This window comes from Microtus pennsylvanicus, chromosome X (genome assembly GCF_037038515.1).
Source record: "Microtus pennsylvanicus isolate mMicPen1 chromosome X, mMicPen1.hap1, whole genome shotgun sequence".
Classification (NCBI taxonomy): Eukaryota; Metazoa; Chordata; class Mammalia; order Rodentia; family Cricetidae; genus Microtus; species Microtus pennsylvanicus.
In genome coordinates this window covers 101,567,408-101,589,111 of record NC_134601.1, presented here as the reverse complement: position 1 = coordinate 101,589,111, position 21,704 = coordinate 101,567,408, and the positions used below count along the sequence as shown (strand labels likewise).

The following is a 21,704-nucleotide window of genomic DNA, read 5'->3' as shown; positions in this document are numbered from 1 at the left end:
CTTCAATCAAAAATAGGAATGTATTGAGCCATGAAAGAGTTGAGAGTTAAGTAACTGATTGTTACTCATTCATTTTCCCTCAAATTAAACTTTGACTTCTACCATATTCATAGTCAGCACAGGGACTCACAGATTATAGCCTTTCATGCATTCCCTTAGTAAAATTTTCTGAGCAGCTCCTATACACTAGACACTTCACTAACCTGTGAACAAGATAGCACCTCTGTCTCAGACCAGGGACCTGCATTCTAGCAATTATCTTTTGAATAAATGAATGTAGACAAGTGGCTTGATTTGTTTACTTTGCTATGCTTTTTTAGAGCTCAGGTTAGCTTGGTAGCAGAGCACATACCCTCATACCAATCATTTACAAAGCTCGGAGCTCAGTCCTTGACACCACGCAGAGCGAAATCAACTACACAGTAGAAACTCAGGAAACATTTCTTTACGGACGTATAAAAGGTATTCACAAACAGCACACCATACAGAACCCATAAAAATTAAAATAAAGAATAATATACATAGCTCTCAAATATGATTATTTTAAGCACAGAATAAAACTATGGGAGAAATTTGAATTTGGGGTTTCTTTGTGCTTGATTTCATTAATTTTTCCAAAATCTAATAACATAGGCAAAATGAAAATAATGTGTTTTTTTTTACTTTTGTCATCAATTTGAAGGGGGAAAGGGAAAAGGGGATGGGAAGAAAGAGAAAGGAAAAGAATAAAAGAAAAGTGATTTCCAAAGCCTGTGTTAGGAAGGATGAAAAGGAAATTGTTTATTTAAAATGTACTTGTTGTGGTAAAGATCCAAGAATGATATGTACAAGAACTCGGGCAACTACCGTGAACTAAACACCTGCTGTATGTCACGTATTGTGCGCCTCCCTGGAGAGAGCCCAGGAAAGCATGTTATGTCCCTGCCCTCACAGAGCACATAAACAGACTTTTTTCTCCCCTGGCATGCATGTAAGTAAAAAATTGCTGCAAACTAGATTATGAGTACTCACAGAGCAGATGGCAGGTTTCTTGCCCATCTGGGATAGTTCTAAAGAATAGACCCTGTGTATCAATAGATAAGGTTTCTTCCAGTTCTAAGCTGTCATGGTCTATGATCAAATAGTAGAAACAGGATGTATGCTTCCAGAAAGATGTTCCACTTTTTGTAAAAATGGAAACAAGGGGCATGACCTATTAATTCAGAGAAAATTCTATTTCTCTTGTCTCTTTAAATAATTTCATTTAAACTCCTTTTACCTTCTGTTCAACTCACTTTTTTAAGTTCATTTTTACCTCTTCTTTTATTTTATCCTTCCTTTTCTTTCTTTTAATGACCTAAACAAATTATTATTGTTAGTTAAAGATTCTCATATTTCAAATGAATTTTTCTACACACATACCGTAGTTCTCTTTTCTAATGACCTTATTTCCAATCTCCCAGATTTAAAATCAAGAGATACACTATTATAGAGATTCAGCTCATGGTATAGAGGGCACAACAGGAGGACACTTACAAACGAAACTTGTGTGAAGCCCTAGGTTCTACCCTCAGTCCCATACAAAGAAATCAAAATAAGCTCTAATATTCAGCCGAAGGCTAGCGCTTTCCTTCAAAATACTACAATGTACCTTCTTTTAAATTTATTTTTTAAATGTTTGTTCATACAATATATTTTGATCATATGCTTTCCCTTCTTCCAACTCCCTTTGAATCACCCAGTACCAAGCCCTCACCTCAAGAATCAGGGATCTATTCTGAAGAGAAGTAAGAGTAAGAGATGGTGGCTGACTCCCAGGAAGCTGCCTCTTCCTGACACAACAGGCCTGGTACACATATGAACTCACAGAGACTGTGACAGCACACACAATACCTGTGCTGGGTCAAACCAGACAAAATCCCAGCACTATGTACCTTTTTTTGATATTCCATTTTTCTGATATTTGATTGCTACCCGTATCACTCCAAGTTCGGTGAGTTGAGAGAGTCTCTGACTAGCCACAGCAGCGTCAGTGTTTCAACAGAGAGTTTATCACCATTTCTCACTTGCCATCCAGTTAAGCATTGAAAAAGCAGAAACAACAGCCAATGTTTAATGCATGCCTATTTTTTAATATTAACAAATATACACAAAATGAACAAATAACAAAAAGAATAATTACAATTGCCGGAATGCAAAGTACTGGTGCCTAGTTTTTGTTTCTGACTTTCTGGTTTATATATTATCTCATGTTGATTAAAAACACAGCCAGTTCAAAAGGTCTGATGTGTTTGCATTGTTGTTTTAAAAGCTTATCAAATTTGTTTTTCATAAATAATTGCTCCCAGAATGAATAGCTTTGTTGGTAAGGAATGATAGCCTGTGAAAACCTTGGTTACCTTCACATTTTTCTTTCTCGCAATTATTTATTTAGTCAATTTACACTCAGTCTACAGGAAACCTTTCTCCTGTGACAATTTGTAAAGTTTAAAAAAAACAATGCTTAATTCTCAGTTGTTTTAGGAATGTTTCCTGAAGATTTCATTTCAGTATAGGATACATTTTTAATTTGAGACTCCTCGTATGTTTTCATTAAGTTTGAGTCATAGGGAGAGAAATTCCCTTTGATCTTATTTTCAAGTCTTGACAATCCTGGGTGTACACTAGAAATTAGCATTGTTCTCCTTGTATGACAAATTTTTAGCCATAGCTTTTAGAAATTAAGGGACTGTAATTGACTCAGGTGCTACATCTAAGTGGTCCTCATGAAGTGACCACCGTTGTCATTAAGGGACTTGGCTTGTGGGGCACTCATGACTCACCCCCATTTTCTCATGAGAATTTCTTAAACAGTATGAAAAAAAAGTCTCTGACCATTGACCATTCTTTCCATTTCTGTTTCCCAACTTTCACATTCATCTCCTGATTCATTTGTTCATGAAATGATACATTCTAAATTTCTAAATAATTATATATTTCATCATGCATTTATGTGTGTTCTTCCATAGCCTTTCTCTGAAAGCTTATGATAGCATAGTCTTAAAGACTAAGAAGAGGCCTCGTATTGGATCGTAAAATGCACTGATGGCTAAAGTTTTGTAGAGGTACACACTTGATTTGGTTTCAATATGATAAATTAATTAATAAAAACAAGAAGACATTTATGGAATGCAACTTATCTCTGTGATAAAGCACTTCCTTAGAATGTAAAGGCACTGGACTCATTCTATAGCATGGCGTAAATACACACACACACTAAAATAGAAATTTAAAAGTTACTGCTTTCCAAATATTTACCAGGTTCTATTTTAATCTTCTGCAAGGCTATTAGGAGCAGACTGCAGGGAGGGGAGGAGAGAAAATGCAAAGCTCAATAAAAATCAATGATAATAATAATAATAATAATAATAAAAGAGCAGACTGAAGAAGTTTAAATATTCTCACTGATAATTCCCCAGCTTATTAAACTTCAGTAATAAGTTGTTTGTTGGTTATTTTGTTTGTTTTGCTTTGACAGGTGCCTGCTTTGTAGCGTAGGTTTGCTTTAAGCTTTTTATGTAGTTCAGGTTGGCTATGAGCTTGCAATCTTTCTACTTTCGCCATTTGTTGGCAAATATTATAGGATACACCAGCCTACCTGGCCCGAGGAAGTTTCTTTTTTAAGCCTACATATCTCAGTTATTATATTGATAGAATTAAGGAATAATATTAATTGTTATAGAAGTATTGTAGACATTACATTTCAACTTGTATTTCTATATACATAGTGGTAAATAAATGTTAGCCATTTTCTTTGGTATATGATACCCTGCTCGTTATACCTTATCTCTCTCCATTTATTAACCATAATAGCAAAAATCTACAGAGACATTATACTAGTCAGAATACCCTAGTACCCTAATAGGAGGGGAAGAGAGATGGATGATAGACGGGAGAAGTGGGAGGAAGGGAGGAAGGAGAGAACAGATCAGATAGACAGACCGATAGATAGATAGATAGATAGATAGATAGATAGATAGATAGATAGATAGATAGATAGATAGATAGATATAGATAGATAGATTTGCTTGGAAGGTCTTATGAGACTAAAAAGTTCTGTGATCTTGTGTCAGCATGCTAGAGACCCAGAACAGTTGGTGGTAGAGAGTGGCTCCAATTCCAAATGCAAAATAGTAAATATCCATCCCAGGTCAGCTAAAGTAGATGACCATGACAGAAAATAGGCTACCTTTATTGTTTTAGGGCTCCAGCTGATTTGCATAAAGCATACCCATCTTGAAGAGGGCAATCTACTTTGCAGAAACTACACATTCAATACCAATTTCATTTTTTTAAATAATTTTTAAAAATACCTTCACAGATACACTCAGAAATGATATCTGTTCTGGGAATGATGAAATTTATACATAAACTGACTACCACAGATATACAATCAGCATTGGTGGTTTGGTTGATATTCTTTTTTGTTTTCTCTCCCTCTGCCTCTTGCAAATTTTGAGAGAGAGAGAGAGAGAGAGAGAGAGAGAGAGAGAGAGAGAGAGAGAGAGAGAGATTACATACAGATACAGTATCCATTTATTTTGTCAATTAGTCATTAAACAAATATTTGCTATCACCTCCTCTGTACAGGGTTCAGGGAGTTATATGAAGGGAGGAGTGGAGATACACACATGCAAGGAGAAGCCCCTACCACCAAGAAGTTCATGTTCTATTTTAGGAGACACTCATTTCCTTATATTACTGAATGATATTATTCAAATGTCTCATTATAAACCATGTTCTATGAGCATGTTGTGGAAGCAATTAATTCTCATCTTGGAGATAAAAAATAAAGCATATAAACCCTATGATACTATCAGTGGGAGAGAAGGTGGTTAGGGCATTATATTTATATATATATATATATATATATATATATATATATATATATATATATTATATACATATATATGTAATATTGCAGGACAGATGGATGTTTGGTGGTCTCAGCAGATAGAGTATGACTGGAAGAACAAATCTGAAATGTTTCTAGGGTCTCCCTGTGTATAATAGTAAGGGAAATCCTGCATCATCTTAAAACTCTGCTTAATGAATCCCAACCAAAGACAGACAAAGCTAGAGAAAAAGTAAGAGAAAAAATTCTAGATATACATTAGGCATTTCATTGATATTGGAAAGTCGGGGTTGACATTAGTTTAGACTACTTGATGAGATTGAGAACTGCCTTATTTATAGATGATTCTCCACAGCACAGGAACCTAAATTCTGGTGCCTGTGGGCAATCTCTGAACATTTCCTTGTTTAGCATGGGCTGTTGACAACCAAACTAAGATCCAAAGTTATTGAGGAGAATGCCTGGGGCCACCACTAATACTGAGTTGGTGAAAAGCCAGATGACAAAGTATATCATTTCACACCTTCCAAAAGGTCTCCCCCTTTTCCTGCAAAGAATGAAATTCAGTAAGCTTAAACAGGACAGTGTGTAAATGCATTACAGAAAAGCTTAATAGGAAAAAAGAATGACAAGGTTGATTCCATACTGCCTGGGGCTTAGTTCTTATTAATTTCCAAATGCGATGAAAACTGAACTCTGAAAATTTCTTTCATCTCATTTCTTACCCCATGTTACCACAAATTAAACCTAGCCTCTACCTTTGTATTGTGTGTGTGAACATGTGTGTGATTTTACATGAATGTGTGTGTAGGCGCATATGCATACATGTGTGTATTTATGTGGGAAACTGAAAACAACCTCAGGTGTCAGCAGCATGAACACCATACACCTTCTCTGAGACAGTGTTTCTCATTGGTCTAGAAAAATCCATTAGACACATTGACTAGTCAGAAAAACCTGGGAATGCTCCTGTCTCCTCCTCCCAAGCACTAGCTTTATAAGCATGTACCAGTACCTTAATTTAGGTCAGTGGTTCTCAACCTGTGGGTCGAGACCCCTTTGGAAGTCTAATGACCCTTTGCACAGTTTTTTTTTTCTTTTAAACATTGCCTGTCCCATTAGTTTCAGCCTCTTATTGGCTAGCCCTTACATATTGATATAACCCATTTTTAATAATCTGTGTAGCCCACGAGGTGGCTTACCAGGAAAGATCTTAACCTGCGTCTGTCTGGAGTGGGAGAATCATGGCGACTCTCTGATTCGGCTTCTTTCTCCCTGCATTCTGTTTTGTCTACTCCGCCTACCTAATTTTCTGTCCTATCAGGCCAAGCAGTTTTCTTTATTAGTTAACCAATGAAAGCAACAGATAAGATACAAGACCCACCTCAAATAATTTTATGGTTGGGGTCACCACAACATGAAGAACTGTACTAAAGGGTCGCAGCATTAGGAAAGTTGAGAACCACTGACTTGGGTTCCAGAAATCATCAAACTCAAGTACTTGGACTTTTGACTTCAAGTCCTCTGTTGACTGAACTATCTTTCCAATTCATGCTTTTTTAGCTTAATTCTTCTTAGTGTACTTTTTGTTTCAATTTGCTCTGTTCTTATTCGTTGAGTTGTGGCAGGGCCACACAATGTAGCTCTAAATAGCTTTAATGTTCAATTATCTTGCCTCTCAAGTGCTACAATTTCAGGTGTGTGATATCAGTGTCAGGCTAATTGTCATGAACATTTGCTTGTTTGCTGGTAAGAATTATCACTCTACAACTAGCAATAATCTATTAAAATTAATTTAGCCTTAGTCAAAAATAATCAACTAAGACTCCAAACCAAATATACCTTTACAAGATCCTATTGGCACTCACTATATCTTGTTTGTGACAATTTCCTCAGAATTTTGTAAAATAAATTATAATGTGCATTTTATTTGTGATTTCAATAAAGGGAGCATAAAATGTCTGATTGTAAAACTGTAAAAATAGAGTAAATTTTTTGTGTTTGAACTTGGTTTGATAAAAATGAGTCTTGGAGACCATTTACAGTTAAGAACATATTAAAACCAGAGTTATGAATTGTTGCTTTGCTGTTCTTAGCCTTACAGACCATAAAGGGACAGTCTTTTAAGTGTTGCTCACTAAAGGATATGAGAAAATATCATTTCTATTCTTTTCCTCCCAGGTGGCTGTGGAGGATCGGGTCAGGCAGCTGCATGAAGCCCACAGGGACTTTGGCCCCGCATCCCAGCACTTCCTTTCCAGTAAGTCATTTTCATTATTTACTGATTAACCTGCTCATTGTGTCTTGGTAGCTCAATGTTAGGAGGGGTTGAATTAACAGACATTTCTATACAATAGAGGTCTATTTCATCCTGATGTGTAACTTGGTGGAACACGCAGCCTAGTTAGATCATTGTCTCTACTTCTCAGCTAAAACAACTGTTTCCTATAGTGTGTTCTCCGGTACTGACTTCTTCAATGCTTTGAATATCATTACCTGTATCAACTTACTTTGCAAAGCTGATCATTATGAGTATATACTCATAACATCACTCAATACATGTTATTATAAGTATATTTTTTTTCTGTGCTCAAGATGAAGTTCAGTGCCTTGTTAATGCTAAGCAAGTGTACAACTAAGCTAAATTCCCAGCCTTTGCTTTTGTGAGGGGAGGTTTCATTATGTGCCTGAAACCAAGCTCAGACTCACTGTCATTTTGCCTCAGTCCCTGAAGTGCTGGAATTACAGATATGTGACATTACATCCCACTGTAGTTCTTAACGACAGTCATTAAATTCCTTCATCCCCAATTGTTGCCTTTCCCTAATTGTCCTCGCTTCACTTTAGCGTGCAGTTTTACTATTCCTTCTCTTTACCAGTTTTCATAATTTGTTCATTGAATTTTTAGTCAATTTCATAATGTTATTAATAAAATTTACATGTTTTGTAATTAATTCTAATAAAGACAGCTTTAGTTTACAAAAAGTTTTACTGGAACATTCTATTAGTATAACAATGCATATCTAATTGGCAACCACCTGTTTTCCTCTAATTAATTTTGTTAAGTTTTAATAGCTCTATGGTTATATTGTTTCTATGGAAATGTATTTTATGTATATATATATATATATATATATATATATATATATATATCTGTAATTGCTTTGTAATTTGTAAGCTATATATACATACATATAATACATTTCCATAGAAACAAGTGTGGGGTGTGTGTGTGTGTGTGTGTGTGTGTGTGTAGTACTTCACAGTTCCACTCCATATGATTAGTACATTTTTGGTCCTATGAAATTATGTAGGTGGTTTTAACATCACTTAATGCAGTTATTTTGTGATATGTAATTTTATATATTTAATTGATTTCATTCTTCTAGAATGTCCATGAGGTGGTTCCAGTATTAAAGTCATCTTCATGATGAGGAAATTATACTCCTTTTATTGACAATGAAATTAAGAAATCTGTTTTTACACAACTGGTGTATTGATGCAAGCCAGAATTCAAACTTAAGAAAATGGTGACAGTGTCTGTTTTTAACTATTACACTGAAACTTTACTTAATGTATGTGTAAGAAGGAAGTTATTCTGCAGGGTCTCCCTTCAAACAACTGATGTGTGTGTGTCTGTCTGTCTGTCTGTGCCTGTATGGTATATGTAATTCTGAATGTGGGAATGTACACATGTGCATGCAGGTATGGATGGAGTGTATATACACATGCATGTGGAGACCAGAAGTCGATACTGGATGACTTTCTCCACTGCTCTCCCCTTTATTTTGGAGACAGGATTTCTCACTGATCCTTAAGTTTGCCAATCCATATAAAATGACTAACTAGCTAGTTCTGAAGATACCCCTGTTTCTCCCTCTATAGCACCGAGGTTACAAAGACACCACTATTCCCAGCTCTTAAGTAGCTGCTTGAAATCTGAAGTCAGGCCCTCATGCTTGCACAGCACATGCTTCTTCCACGGAACCCACCTCCCAGTCCCTATCCATTTTCTGATTGCTAATTTTTGTCCCTTTCTATCTTTTCTATTCTCCACTGGTGAATGGAAAGATCCATGCTCAAAAATATTCTAATGTATAAGAGTAGATATTTTCTCTTTTTTTCCCAGTTGGTCATTACCTTTAACAACAAAAATTCCTAGAAAATGTTAATGTTGTTTTTATATGCATTAAAAATGGATTAAGGAAGAAATAATCATATTTTCTTCACTTGTTCTTCCCTCTGTGGTTATTTGGACAATCTTTTAATATCACACATGACTATGATTCGAAGTTAAAGGGGAAAAGTTAAATGGGTATTTCTCCATAAGTATGACTACAGCTTTTAGCAATGCCACTAGAAAAAAATTTAAAGACTATAGATTGTCTTGGCAACAGTTAGACTATTTAATTTAATTAAAATTAAACGTGATAACATGCTCCTTAGTGACTCATAAACCATAAATAAAAACATCACTATTATGAATATTAATTAATCCTCAGGCACCATGTATATTTATTCATACTTTCTTCTCTCTGTCCCCCCCCCTTAAATTCTCATGTCTTCTCCATTAAAACCTATTCCCAGAAAATGATACGTTACGCTCACTTAGCACAGGTGACAGGTAAAGTTTAATGTATACTTCTCCCTGGTTATTTGCATTTTAATCGGGTAAAAATCCATAAGCCTGAGGGATGGCTCTCTGGTGGGAGAATGTCAGCCATAAGCTCTGGGCTTTGACGAACTAGGGGAAGCATCTTCCAACCTTTCCAACTGTATCCTAGCACACACTCCAGAAAGGTCAGGGCCGCGGCCATGTGCACGCAGAAAGAACCTGATCTGCCTGAATGGGATCAGTCCTAGAAGTCAGAATTATTTTGAATATCCATATGGAACATCAAAATACACATAGACGCTCCACTTATGTGTGGAAAAATTATGCTAAAATGTTTGAAGTAGTGTTACAGAAATAGGACAGGGAGACTAAATATGGATTGAATCTTCATGCTATCTTTAAATTCAAAGGCAATATACATTCATCTAGAAAAGATATAGCATAAGGGTAAACAGGAAAGGGACAGTTATCAATAATTCCACTACTCAGATACAACACTCTCCAAAATTTAGTTCATATATTTTCTGTTTGTCTGGGTTCAAATTCTTGTCTATTCTTTCTTCTTTTTCTTCTCTTCTCCCAGTCCAGAGAGAAAACCAACAGCCCTTGTGCATGCTATCAGGTGCTCTGCTACTCAGCTATAACTCTTGTCTCTTTTTCTTTTTAAATCCAGTAGGAATTTTGAAAAAGGAAGCAAGACTAATACACCAAGGCCAATCTTGACTATATAGTGAATTCCAGGCCAGTCAGGGATACACAATGAGACCTTGTCTCAAAAAAAAATTAAAGTTTGATGACTTGATTTCCCCCTCACTAATATATTAAAAATACTTTTGTTTACATATTCTATCAATAATTTTTAAATAAATTTATCCATCTATTTATTTTACATTCTAGCCATAGCCTCCTTTCCCAGCCCCTCCCACATCCCCCTTCTGTTCCTACCCCCATTCCTCTCCTTCTCCATCTCCATCCAGAATAGGGCAGGTCTCCTTGATATCAACAAAACATGGCATATCAGGTTGCAGTAAGACTGAGCACTTCCTTCTTTATTGCTGAGCAAGGCAAACCAATGTGAGGTGTATGGTCCCGAAAGTCAGTAAAAGAGTCAGGCCCTGCACCCATTGTTAGGAGTTTCACTAGAGGACCAAGCTACACAACTGTAACATATATACAGAGTGCCTAGGTCTGTCCCATGTAGGCTTCCTGGTTGTTGGTTCAGTCTCTGTGAGCCCTTATGAGCCCAGGTTAGTTGATTCTGTGGGTTTTCTTGTGGTGTCCTTGACCCTTCTAGCTCCTACAATCCTTCAGTTAATAATTTTGATAGCTGAACAATCTCTCCTTCTGTGGCTGTGCCAGATTTACCAAGACAATTCTAAAGATTTTTATTTCTAATGTTATTTCAAAATGTTCACTATTGTATCCAATATTATGGTTGCTGGTCTCAGACATCTCAGATGCTCTCTGCAAGATAAATGTCTAACCACATAGCTGTGGAGTTAAACTTTGTTTTGCTTTGTAAAACTTTCCATATGGATTATCAGAGTTGCACAAGAAATTAGGTGTCTGAGGCAGAGCATCTTGTAAGCCACTTATTTTCTTTCCAGTTGTTTTCTATAAAAAATAAAACAGCTTTCTTACCACAAAATAAATAAAAATAAATATGTTTAAAGTTATACCAAAGTTATACTAGAAGTGTTTGCTTTTGTATGTGGTCATTTTTAGGCTACTAGAAATAGCAGGAGGGTGATTTATTTTTTATTTATTTATTTTATTTATTTTTCCATTCAAAAATTTCCACTTCCTCTCCTCCTCCCATTCCCCTCCAACTCCCCCACTTGACCTCCTCCCTCCCCCTCCAGTCTTAAGAGAGGGCAGGGTACCCTGCCCTGTGGGAAGCCCAAGGCCCTCCCCACTCCATCCAGGCCTAGGAATGTGTGCATCCAAACAGACTAGGGTCCCAAAAAGCCAGTACATGCAGTAGAAACAAGTCCTAGTGCCATTATCAATGGCTTCTCAGTCAGCCCCCATTGTCAGCCACATTCAGAGAGTCCGGTTTGATCAGTCCCAGTCCAGCTGGGTCGGGTGATTTCCCATTAGATCAGGCACACTGTCTCAGTGGGTGGACCAACCCCTTGCGGTCCTGACTTCCTTGCTCAACTTCTCCCTCCGTCTGCTCTTCAACTGGACTTTGGGAGCTCAGTCCAATGCTCCGATGTGGGTCTCTGTTTCTATCTCCATCCCCTGCCAGACGAAGGTTCTATCATACTACAAACACATTTGTTCAACTATGTTCATAACAGCATTATTTCTAATAGCCAGAACCTGGAAAAAACCTAGATGCCCCTCAATGGAAGAATGGATAAAGAAAGTGTGGAACATATACACATTAGAGTACTACTCAGTGATAAAAAACAATGACATCTTGAGTTTTGCATGCAAATGAATAGAAAATAGAAAACACTATCCTGGGTGAGATAACCCAGACCCAAAAAGATGAATATGGTATGTACTCACTCATTAGTGGACTCTAGCCATAAACAAAGGACATTGGGCCTATAGTTCACAAGCCTAGAGAAGCCAAATAATAAGGTGAACCCAAAGAAAAACATATATAGATCCTCCTGGAAATTGGAAGCAGACAAGATCTCCAGGCAAAAGTTGGGAGCATGGGGATGGGGGGTGGGGTAGGGGAAGGGGAGATGGGGAGAGAGAAGGGAGAAGGGAAGGATTGGGGAGAGCTTGGGGGAGTGGGAGGGTTGAGATGGAGGAAGGGCGGGTATAGGAGCAGGGAAAATATATCTTAATTAAGGAAGCCATTTTAGGGTTGGCAAGAGACTTGGCTCTAGAGGGGATCCTCGGTGTCCACGGGGATGTCCCCAGCTAGGTCCTTGGACAGCAGAGGAGAGGGTGCCTGAACTGGCCTTGTCCCACAGTCACATTGATGGACATCTCGAATATCACCAGGAAGATGATTTCTGAACTTTACTAATTGCAAAGGGAAGGAAAAGGAGGCTAGCTAGCGGGACACAAACTAACCATGCACTTACCCACTATCAGGCTTTCTATCTCTTTGTCTCCTTACCTGGCACCAGAGTTTTTCCAGATACAGACAATGAGTCTCCTTTGGAAACTTCATGTGCAGCAGTCTGTTTTATCAGAAGAAACAGACTCGCCACAGTTTCTCTTGATGACCTGGTCTTCACTGGCCAAATTAGTTGTTTCTGTTGCCATAGGTCTGAGTGGAATGAGAGAAAGAGAAACCTGTAAAATACAATGATGTGTGGTTCCCCTCTGTATGCAATGAATATGTTTTATTGCCATTGGTTAATAAAGAAGCTGCTTTGGAGTCTTATCTTTTGACAAGCACCAACTTGTCTTTCCACCTACTTTTAATATTCCAAAACTCCTAATTCATTCCTTCAGCTTAAACCCGGAGAAGTGAGAAATTTGAACAGCATAGCTTCAATTATTTCATGTATTGTAATTTCAATGCAATATAAAATATATGCAATTATGAGGTTGTAGGTGCCATGGCAAACTCCTTATGTCAATGATCCAGGAAATATTCCAGTACTCATTGATGGGTCGGAGAGTCTAATCACTGGCTTTCTTATGCTTTTCAAGTATTCAAGAAGGCTTTCTGATTATTTTTCCATTCTGTGGGCATCTATTCTAAATTGTACATTTTGATTTGTTTACCAAAAACAAATAAATTGTGCAAAAGATAAAAGCCCTTCGGTAGCAATTAAAAGAACTCATGGTGTCTTAATGTGATATAAGTTCTATAATTCCTTAGAGGAGCATTTCCCAAGCTGAGCCCCTTAGAACATTAATGTTCTATATTACTTTAATAACTGTCCCTGAGGGTTGACAGAAATGGACAATCTTTCTCTGGTGGACTTCTTGGGATCTTTGGTAGTCTTTGGGATTCTAAGAAGAAGATGAAAAGACTCTGGTTCTTCTTCATATTTAGTCGACTACAGAAGCACTTTGTTTTCATCTACAACAAATTTGACATTTAACATGGCATAGAACACACTGAATCTGGACAATGGTAATACACACCTTTAAGCCCAGCACTTGGGAGGCTGAGGCAAAATGATCTCTATGGGTTTGAAGCCAGCCTGGTCTATAAAGCAAGTTCCAGGACAGCCAGGGCTACACAGAGAAACCCTGTCTAAAACTTCCCTCCAAAAGAAGTGTCTGTGATATATGTTTGTATTTAGAGCCATTAGGGAGGCAGAGTCAAAAGGATTAGCTGAGACCAACCTGGGCAACATAGCAAATGCTTTCTCATTTAAATAAAAGGGGGAACAGGAGACAGTTGTAATTTGTAGATATTGACTGACTATGTTCCAATTCTCACCCAGATACCTCATAGATGACTGTACTTCCGGCCTGTACTACGTGACAGTACGGTACTACTCCTATATTGAGGTGCCTGCACTATAGGACCATTCGCAAGCCAGGCAAGGGCCTGGAGATTTAAACACACAAAGACACACAGACAGAGACATGGGTCATTCTTGAAACAGGAATACCCCCTTTATTGTGTCCAGGGGCAGCTTATATAGAGATCCTTAACTGATAGCCACGCCCCAGCCAAACCCACCAGAAACCACACACCTGTCATCAGGAACTCCTGAGGGTCTCGTGCTCAGAGCAGCTGCAAGCTTAACACGTTATTTACAAGAAATTCAGGATCTGTGGGTTCACAGCTCTCAACAGATGACTTGATATATTCTTAATTATTATTTAAAACGGAAAAATAATGTATGTCCATATTTCATCAATGTTTACAATGTAAGTTTTCATATATGCTTCAGCAGCTGCTATACCAAAATGCATCTTATTACCAGAAGGATTTTGAGTTCAGTAAAGTACAGTAGCATTAAGAATATCAAATTGCTAATATATGTTGAACCCTTAGAAAAGTTCCTGAGACAAATTAATTGCTACACTTGTGTTTGCTACTTATGTTAGCTTATTATCATGATTGCTATCATCTTGGCAGTTGAACCTTTTAGATTCAAATTTCTCACACAATACTATTTATCATCTTGCATTTGCATCTCAATGTGAGTAGCTAATATCCCCTCTAAACATGTATCTAGTGTGAAAGTCCAGTGCCTCATACATTATAAGGGCTTAATAATCCTCTTTGTAATTAATGAACAGATGAATAACTCAATGGGAATACTCTAATTGCTTAAACTTGGAGATAACGATATTCTTCTAGGATGATACCTGGATAATTTATAGGCATTCAATAAATACAGAATGAATTAATTCTTATCACCAAAACAATAAGAGATAATAAAATTATTCCTGACATTATTAATCTACAGTGTTCTGGAAATTTAACATTGTAACTTTATCCAGCTGGCACTAAATATACGATATGATTTTTTGTGCTCCTCTTAGGAAGGACTATAGCATTCATATCTTTATGTGGTCATTTGTACAGAAGTATTCTGTTCCACATTAAATATTAAGGGACAATATTGTCTTCAAAATTATGGCATGATCAAATTTTATGTTAAAAATAAAACAACAGAAAAATGCACAGAAAGCCTGAAAATAAAAGTACATCCAAATTAAACAGTTGTTTTCTTTTCTTTGTACTTTGCAGCTTATTTATGATAAGCACATAATATTTTCATAATGGAAAAAACACTAAAGATAAATTTTTTTATACTTCAGCTTTTAACCCGTACTTGATCTCTTCAAGTACGATACTCTATTGGTGGCAAAGAAAAGTGAATTTCTTTTTTGTTATTTATTCTAAATGTAAAAGCTGTGAACTTCGTTGAGTGACCTTTCTGTTCACAGATCATGAGACACTGTAAAAAGAGAGAACTAATCAGTTATTTTTTGTAGGTGTTATAATCTTAATTGCCTTAATCATACCCCTTCTTAATTCGTTTTCTCTCTAGTCAGTGAAGCCATGCTTTTATAACTTCCGCTTGATAAATGGAGCAAAATAATTTGCTTCCATCTTGAAAGCCACCAATTTTTTACCCTCAACTCCCTTCCTTACATGCTTAATTTTTTTCAAAATAGAACAAACAAGTCATGCCTTTAATCATAGCACTTAGAAGACAGTGTGACACATGAGTCTCTGTGAGTTTGAGACTAGCCTGATCTACACAGTGAGTTCTACGCTAACCAGGTACAATAATTAAGTCCTATCTCAAATAAAGCACAGGCGGGGGCAACAAACCTTTAAACATATCCAGTAATACTGACATATTCATCTAATAGTCTCCCAACTTATGTTTATCTGCTATAATGGTAACCACTCATCAAAGCTTCTCCAGGACTTTTCAGACTCAAGACCTGAAATACTCCAATTCCAGAAAATATCCTCAGTTCTGGGCAAATCAGAACAATTAAGCATTTTAGACTTTGAGAAATTTCCACATAAGTAGCGTTTTAGTTGGGGCTCCTTATAGAAGCAATTTGTTTAGAGAATTCTCTCTGATGAAGGGGGGGAGGAGGGAACTTGTTTGTGGCGTGAGGATGTCTGTGGTATGAGTGTGAATCAAACCAAAGAAAGAGGTTGAGACTAACTTCAGTCTGACCCCATAGGAGACTCTATAGAAGCCACATTGCACCCAGAGTTGAAAGCACCTTAGGAACAGGACCAGCCATTCACAGATTTCTGTAGACATAGCTGTGACAAGGCAGCTCCCGTTTGGCTGCATGACGTTCTATTAGTTGCATGCTGCTTGGACAAAATACATAACAAAACCATCGTGAGGGAGAAAGGGCTCGTTTAGGCTCTCAGATAAATGGCTCCTAAGGGTACAATCCTGCATAGTAGGTATGTCATGGCAGCAGGAGCCTGAGGCAAGTGATTGCATCACATCTGCAGTCAGAAAGCAGAGTGAGACAAATGCCTATGCTCATCTCAGTGTCTCCTTTTCATTCAGTCCTGGACCTCAACCCCCATGGAATGAAACTGCCCATAGTATACATACATACAGAAGTATGTCCAGAGGTTTATTTTTATTATGACTCTGAATCCTATCAAATTGACAAGGTGAACCACCACAGACATTCTTTACTGAAAATATCAGTGGATCCTTACTAGCTGTCCAACAATCCGAAGCCCTAGAAATACATCATCCAGCGTGGCCAAAGGAATCCAAGCAGAATACAAATAGTGACCTCATCTAGTCTTTGTGAAGCTACTATTATAGTCTATACAGACTTCTGTTTAGAACTACAATGTGGCTTTAATCATTATCACTAGTCATCACTACTTTATCTTATAACTACAAGGAAATGCCTGATAGCATAGCAGTCAGGACACAAATGCCTAGGTCTTTTTTTAATTCATCTTGCTTGTGACAGATTCCCCTGGGAGTTTTTTTTTTTCATGATGACCTGGGGTAAGGGAGACTAGTGTTAGACTTCTGAATCATTTTCATGACATGGCCACTATTTTAGTGGAATGGTAGCTCTAAAAGGTATAATTTTACACTTCCCAGAAAATAAAAGCATTTGTGCCTTTGGCCTAGGGTACTATTTTGTCATCTGTCCCAGAATACAAAGTTTTGCACAGCAGAAATGGTAGAATCACATCCCTGTGGGCAAAAATCATTACTTTCATTTTTTCCATTTGGATGTTTTCCATTTTCAGAACACAACCAGTTTGAGTTTGCAAAATACTTTCTCGTGAGAACTTTGAGGTGAGGACAAAAGGCATTTTGTTCTTTTATAGAATTACATAAACTGTTTCTTATTTAAAACTCCTCTTCTGGATTTTTAAATAGATATTCACATATATGCAATGAAAAACTCATCTTTATTTCAGTCAGCTGCAGGTATTTCTGTGTTATTTGGTATGTTTCCGTAAGATTCTAAGGAATGGGAATGTGTTTATGTGATGAGATTCATAGTTTCAGAATGCAGAGATGCCAAAAGAAGAACAGGAACCAGGACTGTTGGAATGGGCCAATAACCCAACTGCTGGGGAGCATGAAGTAGGTAGATCAGAAGGCAAAGAATTGCCCGGACTATGGAAGGAGTTCAAGGCAACCCTGGAAATTTGGTGAGGGCTTATTCTCAAATTAAAAAGTGAGTAGAAGCCTGGGGTCAAATCTCAGTGGTAGAGTGCTTTTCTGGAAAAACAAAACTAAAACTTAGAAAGAACACAACAGAGCACATTTGTTTCTCTGTGTGTACATTTTGGACAACTTTTTACCTTATCATAACCTTTCTCATCTAACAAAAATAAATCTTAAACTAATTTTTTTTTACCATTTTTGGGACAGGGGCTATTTAATTTAGTACGGGCTGTTTTGGAGCTCATGTAAATGAGGCTGGCCTTAAACTCACAGACATGTGCCTGCCTATTGCTTCCTGAATGTGCTGATAAAAGGAAAACAAGTGCCTCTCTCCCTGCAATTTTTGCTTCTTTGTGAAATTGGTTTCTTCTTTTGTGCTGACATTTTATTCACTCCCTCACTTTTATACCGTCTGTGTTTATCCATGTATGGTGTGATCAGACTCTCCAAAGGAACAACATCTCAGGTGGTCAGCTCTTTTATATCCATCTAAGAGTGAGACACAGGCTTAACTGTAAACCAGTCATCCTGACCTAGACACTATGACACTTTGAGCCAGGTAATTGTTGGGAATTGCCCTCTGTATTAACCCTGACAACTGATCTCTTGCCTCTGTCTACTGCATAGCAATAAGACCTTTCCTCTTCTGCTGTAACAAACAAAACTGTCTACAGACATTGTAAAATGTCTCCTCAAGAGTAACTTTGTCTTTGATTGGAAACTATGTTCTCATTTATTAATTATCTGTTTACTTTGAAACATGATCTCACCCTGTATCCCACATTGGCCTAAAACTCACTGGTCCAGGCTGGCCTCAAACACATAGCAATCTAACTACTTCATTCTTCCATATGCTTATATCACGTGTATATGGCAACATGCATAAAAAGCACCACTCTTATGTATCAGTCTCTGAACAATTTATGGACATGGAAGTGGGGAATCATATAGAATATTATGCTTACAAAATAATTTAAGACTATTTTACTGCCCTCTTATCACCATCCTCAACACACACACACACACACACACACACACACACACACACACACGTGAATCGAAATACTCTCCAGTTGACAGTCTCCTGGCCTGGCAGTATCTAAGATACCTTGCTGAGCAGACATTCATTGAGCCTGACTGACATGAAGTTGCATGTCCTTGTCTTTTTTTTTTTTTTTTTTTTTTTTTTTTTATTTATTTATTTATTTATTTATTAAGGATTTCTGCCTCCTTGTCTTAATTAGAGTTTCTATTGTTGTGAAGAGACACCATGACCATGGCAACTCTTATAAATGAAACTATTTAGTTGGGGTTGGGTTACAATTCAGAAGCTTAGCTCATTAATATCATGGTAGGAAGCGTGACAGCATAAGGCAGACATGGAGCTGGAGGGGTAGCTGAGTTAGGCATCTGGGTAGACGGGCAGTGGGAAGAGTCAGTGAGCCCCAATGCCTGGCTTGAGCTTCTGAAACCTCAAAGCCCACCCCCTAGGGATACATTTCCTTCAATCATACCTACTCCAACAAGGCCACACCTCCTAATAGTATTTCTCCTTATGGGCTTATGGGGGCCATTTTTATCCAAACCACCACAGTACTATATAGACAGCTTTTGATTAATATGAGAAAAAAAAACCTACAGAAGCCTAACTGTAACACAGCCTGCAGGGTCAACTGAAATTGTCTTTAGGTTGTTTCCAAGCGTTCCTCCTCCCCTTACTCCCTTCTCCTCTCGCCCTCGGTTGTTAACCCTAGTGATACACTTTAAGAACCATCACGTTCTCTAAATTTTATATTAGATTCAACTTCTTAGGGAAACTCATTTGTGAGTGGACAAGGCAATTGATAGACTATGGATGTTTCAGGGTGATTTGATTTCTTCTCTTTCATCATGAGGTTGATGAATTTTGTCCATTGTAAGTACTGGTGATCGTTATTTAAGGTGTTTGGCCTCTATCTCCATAAATAGGTATAGTCTTTGGGTACAGTGGAAAATTGCATCAGTGTCTTGCCTTACAACTTGAGCTCAGCAGTAGTCACACCAATGACAGGCAAGAGTTAGAATAAAGAATGGTTTATTTAAAAGGTCATAATAGGAAATTGGGCAGAGAGTGAGCAGCATAGGCTAAAGAGCATACATGTTGCTTTTTAAAATCAATTTTGTCTTAAAGTAACTTTTATACACTTGCAGGATATACCTTGAATGAATGAATAATGGGGTACTTTAAAGGCTCTTCCCACTCTGATACACTAGAAAAGAACACAATCTTGTGACTAGTCAAAAGGCCTAAGAAGTTAGTGAGCTTTACTTTATCTTATCTCAGATAAGAATTGATTCGCCACTCAACAGTATCTGTTGAGTGACCAATATAAATCAAATTCTATTCTAGAAACTGGGGGGGAAAGCAATAAACAAAACAAAGTTTCTATATAATAGAAATTAAACTTAAATAAAATGTGAACAATTAGATTATGATGAGGTTGATAAAAAGAGTAAAAAGGCCAAAGGATAAAAGAAGAATTCTTTTAAGTTTTGAAATTGTGATATAATTACATAATTTCCCTCCTCAAACTCCTACCCTATACCCTCTTGTTCTTTATAAAATTCATGCTCTCTTCTTCTTTAATTGTTAATTTATATTTCTAAATTCATAAACACAACCTGCTTAGTTATATAATCTTACCTATATGAATATGATCTCAGTTGGTACTGAATAGGCAATTTGGAATTTTTTTCCCTTGGGAAGATAATTTCTCCCACTCTAAGCATTGAGGGAACAAACTTCAGAAGGAGAAGGATTAGATATGAAGAGATTGCGTTAGAAAAGCAAGAGCACAACCAACTTACTATTCTATTGCTAAGAAGATACTATAACTAAGACAAGTCTTATAAAAGAAATCATTTAATTGGAAGCTTGCTTACAGTTTCAGATGTTTAGTTCATTAATGTAGCTAATTGGGGGCCCACCACCCAGCTCTAAAATAATCACATGGAGACTTACTCTTAGTTATGAATTCCTGGCCTTAGCTTGGCTTGTTTCTAGCCAGATTTACTAACTTAAATTATCCTATTTCTTTTTAACTACATTTTGCTTTCTAGACTTTCTTTATTCTATATATACATATATATATATATATCTTTATATATTCTACATCTATTTATCTTTCTTTATTCTATATATCTTTCTTTTCTTCTTGCTCTGTGGTTGGCTGTGTGGCTGAGTGGGTGGCCCCTGGCATCCTTCACTCCTCCTTTTCTGGCTCCTCACTCCTAGTCGTCCCGGCCACCCTGCTATCTTACACCCAAAATAATCACACAGAAACTGTATTCATTTAAACACTACCTGGCCCATTAGCTCTAACTTCTTATTGGCTAATTCTTCCATCATAATTTAACCCATTTCTGTTAATCTGTGTATCGCCACGTGACTGTGGTTTACCGGCAAGATTCTAACCAGCATCTATCTCAGGCAGGAGATCCATGGCATCTGCTACTCTGCCCTTCTTCCCAGCATTCAGTTTTGTCTACTCTGCCAAAGTTCTGTTCTATCATCTAGGCCAAGGCAGTTTCATTATTCATTATCAAATGAAAGCAACACACAAACAGAAGGAACTCCTATACCAATCTCGCGTCTAGATTTTTCATCCTTCTTTATTCTTTCTGCCTGGCAAGCCCTCCCTATCCCTCTCCTGCCTAGCTATTGGCCACTCAGCTCTTTATTAGACCAATCAGGTGTTCTAGTCAAGCGGTGTAATACAGCTTTACAGAGTTAAACAAATACAGCATAAGTGACTGTAACATATCTTTGCATCATTGAACAAATATTCCACAGCATAAATGAATATAACACATCTTACTGTAGTAATAAGAGCGGCGGGGCTGCGTCCCAAGCACCCTGGCTGCCTGCTAGCTTATGCCCGAAATAACAACACACAAACTGTATTCATTTAAACACTGCTTGGCCCATTTCTATCTAGCCTCTTCTAGGCTAATTCTCACATATTAATTTAGCCCATTTCTAATCATCTGCATAGCACCGCTAGGTGCGCTTACCAGGGAGATTCTAGCCTACATCCATCCTGGGTCGGAGCTTCATCGTGTGTGTCTGCCTGGGAGCGGGGCATGGCGTCTCTCTCCA

At 37.4% G+C, this 21,704-nt stretch overlaps 1 protein-coding gene across 9 annotated transcripts in view; it reads left to right on the top strand.

Annotated features, from left to right (window-relative positions):
• Window positions 1-21,704, top strand: part of Dmd (dystrophin) — a 2,313,977-nt gene that overhangs the window by 2,050,460 nt on the left and 241,813 nt on the right. For all 9 annotated transcript variants that reach the window (XM_075957213.1, XM_075957212.1, XM_075957218.1 and 6 more), the window contains one exon: window positions 7,055-7,133. In XM_075957213.1, the coding sequence (XP_075813328.1) occupies window positions 7,055-7,133 (79 nt within the window). The remainder of the gene's footprint in view (window positions 1-7,054; window positions 7,134-21,704) is intronic.